Source organism: Glandiceps talaboti, chromosome 14, assembly GCF_964340395.1.
Source record: "Glandiceps talaboti chromosome 14, keGlaTala1.1, whole genome shotgun sequence".
In the NCBI taxonomy this organism is placed as follows: domain Eukaryota; kingdom Metazoa; phylum Hemichordata; class Enteropneusta; family Spengelidae; genus Glandiceps; species Glandiceps talaboti.
Window position 1 is genome coordinate 4,555,338 of NC_135562.1, and position 6,000 is coordinate 4,561,337.

At 35.9% G+C, this 6,000-nt stretch overlaps 1 protein-coding gene across 1 annotated transcript in view; it reads right to left on the reverse strand.

Moving 5' to 3' along the window:
* Positions 1 to 5,756, reverse strand: part of LOC144445849 (otoferlin-like) — a 43,587-nt gene extending 37,831 nt beyond the window's left edge. The window contains exons 1-6 of the mRNA XM_078135492.1: positions 5,588 to 5,756; positions 4,035 to 4,093; positions 3,365 to 3,453; positions 2,169 to 2,271; positions 1,255 to 1,412; positions 215 to 276 (exon numbers count right to left, since the gene is read on the reverse strand). Of these exons, the coding sequence (XP_077991618.1) occupies positions 215 to 276; positions 1,255 to 1,412; positions 2,169 to 2,271; positions 3,365 to 3,453; positions 4,035 to 4,093; positions 5,588 to 5,756 (640 nt within the window). The remainder of the gene's footprint in view (positions 1 to 214; positions 277 to 1,254; positions 1,413 to 2,168; positions 2,272 to 3,364; positions 3,454 to 4,034; positions 4,094 to 5,587) is intronic.
* Between the last annotated feature and the right edge of the window lie 244 nt (positions 5,757 to 6,000).

Here is a 6,000-nt window from a genome sequence, read left to right on the forward strand (position 1 = left end):
AATACAAAAAACATCCCTAATTTACTTTTCTACATATTACCATGCGACAAAGGTCTTAAGAAAAGGTACTAAGAGGTGGTGATACCCTCAATTTAAGCAGGGTGCTGTATTCTCAATTACTTGTTTGCAATGGCTTATTCACGACACTTTGATATTAATATTTTCAACTGAATCCGATCACTTCAATAATACTGCACTACGAAGCAAGCCTTACCTTCCTCAATGTTCTCTTTAGGCTTTGCCTTCTTAGCCATTTTACGCATCCTTCGAAATCCGCTGTTGGTGAAATAAAAAAAGAGAGTAAATTATCGTGCTATTTTGCCATTTTTTGATGGAAGCTCAGAGGAATATGAAACTTGACAAGATTCATTCACCTCTAAACAAACACCAATTCCAACTGTAGAATCTGTTTATGCACTAATCTAAAAAGACTGCAGTAAAATGCTCGTCTAAATGCTTTACCTGGTTATAGTAGTTTTCTATGTATATATTATCTAGATAATGAATCTATGTAGTGCAGATATACTTGTAGCCATGGCATTTAAAGCCTATCTCGTGACAGTCACACTAAATACATCACCCAATCAACAACGATTTGGTTTTTCCCTCTGAAGAATTTCACCATTGTTTCACTGATTTACATCAAAAATTGACATTTCTTCCAGAGGTTATATTACCATCCAAATCTAACTGAATTCATATTTGACATAGACACACTTATATTCCAGTTCAAATAGTACTTAAAGCTGCATCAGCTACAATTGGAACTGTTTTCTTCTTTTAGAAAAAAATATTTGTTAGGTACAATAACAAAAATCGTAATATTGTACACCGAGAACAGTGTTGTGTCACCTGTTGCTTTGGTAGACGTATTCCTTAATTTGTAGCTACATACACAATAACTCATGCAAATTGATTCTGGGATCCATATACCCCAAAAATAGCTTACACTATTCCTCAATAAAGATCACGATTTCAACCTGTTTCTGCACTGCTAATGTATAATTTCAGTCCCTGATTTACAGTACAATGTCTAATTATTGGTATTTGTAAAAACAAATCAGTGAATCTATTGTGGGTGGAAGGTTGTCTTTAACTCGCCACTACACTACTTACTACAGATAGCATTTTATTACTAAATAACAGGTCCATCGTTTTATAACTAAGTGATCAATCAATTTGTAATAAATATATCTTTGGTAATTTGATGAAGAAGATGTAGGTTTACAACATGGGTGACATAGACATACTTACGCTCCAAATCCAACTGAACTCATGCTTGATCTTCTAGAAATACCATCATCCCACCAATCTTCCTCCTCTTCAATTATTGGCTTGAATCTTTCTCTCATCCACATATTTCCAACTTTACCATCAGGTGCAGAGTATACAAGGTAAAGTGAGATCATCGACTAGGAACGTAATTGTTTTTAAATGGACAAGAACAAATAAAAATAGAAAACAATCCAGTTTAATGATTAATGATCATTGATACGAAAAATTAGATGTTATTTCCCAATACTTTTCTTCGTTCAGTGTATTCGTCTTGTGACTCGTAGTGACCGTCAACCCTTAGGTCACGAGTATTTTCTGGCTGAATCAAGAAAAAGATTGGAGAACAACATCATTATACCAGAGCCAGTGATATCAAAGTTAAATCGGAGAAAGTGGCAATTTTGAACGTCTTGACTCGAACACAGCAGAACAATTGACGTAGACACGTGTTGTCGTGACATACAACGACCAGAGTATATATATATATTCCATATTTATTGTTTAACTTGGCTCGTGCATGGTATAAGTTTGCTATAACACAAAATACATGGTAGATGTGATAATTATTCAATAAAATGAGTGTCAACATAATCAACATTTAGAGCAAATGATTTTCTGACTTCATGATTTGAAAACTAAACAACTGTAGCATTTCATATTTGTTATGGCTAGTTTTTTTTATATTTTTGCTGGTGTTTGCCTATTACTACGATGGTTGGTTTAAATCACTGCGTGTGTCCTTATTGCCAGCAGTCTTTACGTCTCCAAAATTAAAAATATACACAAGATTGTCACCAAAAAAAATCACAAAATCAAGATGAGGGGTAGAAATTAATGTTTTGTTTGTTACATTTTATCTCCAATTCTGCATGTGCCTGTTTGAAATAACCTACCTCCAATTCTGCATGTGTGTGTTTGTCCAGCAGAGGTTCATCGATGAATAATTCGCCGTGTTCGGCCAAGTCTTGTGCCATGATATGTATCTCCCCCGCGACTCTGAAACAATAAACCATCTCAATTTCACTTTCTTCTGTTACATCGATGTTATTGCCCGGATTGCTTTGTCCCCCCCCCACACCCACCCACCACACACACAAACACTTCTACACACCATTTGTATGCGTTTTAAAGGCGGCTGTACCCTTTCCTTAATCACGAAGTTGCATTGAATAGTTAGATGGCGTCTTTACCGAGCATTAAATATTAACCCCACATGGCGGGTGACGCACTCCCGGCCAACTTCCTCTAGCAGCACCCCCCTCCTCCCCCCAACCCCACCCTACTTTCTCCAAGCCATTTACCTTAAAACGTATGGCTACAACTTGGTATATATCGCCATGGGTTGCAGACTCAGGGCAGTGTATGTACAAATACTGATTTCACATGCAATCCAATTACATTCTCAATTATGAAGCTGCATGTCTGCACTGTAATTCGTAGCCCGAGCTTACACCTAATAATTAACCCCAGTACAAGTCATAACACTCAAGTAAACCATTTGCAGGATCTGTCACACTTGTTTATAGCATCCACATCAAGTGATAGTTTCAATTGATTTGTGTCTTCTAATGTAGATATTCTGTTAACAATGTTAGTAGTGCTAAGCAAGTGTATAGTCAATGACTGGAGTTTAAACATACATTGTCTGGATCTCATAACATTGAGAGCTAAATATAATCACATTTGTGACGGCCATCATTCACTCTAATCAGTCTGTTGTTCGTTAGGAAAAACACTGTTTGTAAATTGACTACATTAGAAAGGCCACATACTAGGTTTATAATTAAAGCATTTGAAAGAGTACACTTTTACACTTGATACGAACGCAATAAATGAGTGTGACAAATAAAGAAAGTGCTTTCAACCGTCCTCTATGATTACATAAATTATTCTTTGCTTGAACAATCTGGCGGGAAACGCACCCTTGCAAGAATTAAACCACAACAATGATTGTACTTGAATTTTGTTTGACGAACCAGACGACAAAATGTAGCCAAAGAAGTCTTTTTGTCGGTTATGACAGTGCTCTGTTTTAGGTTAGCTGACATCGGTATTATCTGTGAGATTAGGAAAATGATAGTCCACTTACACATTACTTCGTAGTTTTCCATGATTGTATACGGCAAAATCGACCGTTTCCAGCGGATTCATTTTGGAGCCCATGGACCAATCAAATTCCTATGAATATAATACGGGAAATAAAAAAAATATATAAGCAAAATCGAGATGAAATTGTTGCATTGTTTCGCGTTATTGTTTGTATTGCGAGTCCGTTTCGATTCAAGGGCTAATTTCTTAGAACCAAAAAAGTCATTCATTGTATTTTGCAATTCTACATTGTGCGACTTCTCTATAACAAAGTTATAAAAATGGGCAAATCTGGTTTAGAAGAGGTCTGGTGTACACTGGCATGAAGCATTGTGGGAAACAGCGACTGTATAGCAGTGAAACACTCTTACCCAAACAAAGGGTATTATGACCATGTTTACAAATTGTTCTGTTACTTTAGTCTAGGTGGACGCTGTCGTCATTACTCTAAAATCTGTTTTATTAGAGGATATGCAAAGTAAGATTACTATCACGTGTGTTACTCGTGATAAATTGTGTTTAACGGAGTAGTCATTAACAGTCATGTAGGCATTATTGTAAAAAGACATACCCTCTACCCTTCCCGACCCATCCTCATCTAATTCATCACATGACAAGTCACTTCTTTGTTATCAATAAACCACGATATTACATCGAAGTATGAAACTTACCTGGTCCCATAAAGCTTCTTTATTGTGGCTAGGTACGGTGTCTGTTAACTGTGTTACACCTGTAAGTAAACATTGTTTTTATCATTACTGTAGCCACCCATTCCCAATTCAATTTACTGAAATATTATTTGAAAACGTTATTTTATTCCTTATATTTTTATTTATTTTTGTTTGAGGGGTGCCAGAAATCCTTTTTAAAGTGTGTATAAATTAACACAAACATGGCTTCAGTCTTAGACTAGTTTCGCAGATCCCTGTTTTTCTCTCCAAACTGTTTTATTGGAACTAAAAACAGTGTTAATGTACTTGTACAATTTGCATAGTAAACAATGGCAACGTGTATCTGACTCTAAAAGCAGAAAAAAAGTATTCCATAAATCAATATGGTATGCTGAATGTTGACATCAGAAACTGTTTTACAAAGGCATTTAATTAAAAAAAGGGACTTTAATATTCATCGCTATTCTGGATCAATATTTACAAACTAAAATATCAATTTTCAATCGCCATAAACGTATACCCGTATTTATATTAATATAGAGTTAAATTTTATCCTCCAAAATAAATAGCATATGTTGTATTATGGGATATATAATCTGGTTTAGAAGAGGTCTGATGTACACTGGCGTGAAGCATTGTGGGAAACAGCGACAGTATAGCAGTGAAACACTCTTACCCAAACAAAGGGTATTATGACTATGTTTACAAATTGTTCTGTTACTTTAGTCTAGGTGGACGCTGTCGTCATTACTCTAAAATCTGTTTTATTAGAGGATATGCAAAGTAAGATTACTATCACGTGTGTTACTCGTGATCAATTATGTTTAACGGAGTTGATTATGAAAACAGTTGGAGACCGAAATATATAACAAAATATAATCTTGAAAAGTATATGGCATCTATTTATAAGACCGAATATATTGTATGGAATGTTTCGACTTTTTTCAGGAACTGGGCGTAAAAAGCTAAGAATTCACATGAGAGGTTTGTTTCAATTGGATCTAACTGGGACATAACAGAGACCGCTTATTAATATTTTATAAACAATTTCGAAGAAAAAAATACCATTCAGAGTTTACCACCTGAATGTGATATGCTTCCTGTTAGGCCTAAAAAATCGTTTCGTTCCGGTTAACCAACCCCACCTAGTTTTTTATTTAAAAAAACAAATAAACTTTTTTTACATATTCGAGAAAAAAAATATATAACATCGTCAAAATTGTGAACTCTCGCAAGAAATGTTGGATGCGCCGAAACTGACATCAATTCTTACAATCTGCAATGGTTGTACATCTAATGGGAAGAATCGAATATTGCTCCGGTTTGCATGTCAAACCAGCACAAATTTTCACGTAGGCTCATTCATTCCCAACAGTGCGGATACAGTATGATATGTCCCAAGGCCTAATAAACAAATCACGTGGCTCTGATTACGCTCAAAGATGCAACATATCCAAATATCCCATGTTGGAATGCAGAAATCCTATGATGGGATGCAACATATCCAGATATCCCATGTTGAGATGCAGATATCCTATGCTGGGATAACATACATGTATGCAGAAATCCTATGTTGAGATGCGACATATCCAGATATCCCATGTTGGTATACAGGATATCCAGATATCCCATGTAGGGGTGCAACATATGCAGATATCTCATGTTGGGATGCACCATATGCAGATATCCCATGTTGGGATGCAACATATCTAGATATCCCATGTTTGAATGCAGATATCCTATGTTGGGACAATATATGCAGAAATCCTATGATGGGATGCAGATATCCTGTGTTGGGACAACATGTGCAGAAATCCTATGATGGGATGCGACATATCCAGATATCCCATGTTGGAATGCAGATATCCAGATATATATCCCATGTAGGGGTGCAACATATGCAGGTATCTCATGTTGGGATGCAACATATACATATATCCTATGTTGGGCTGCAACATATCTAGAT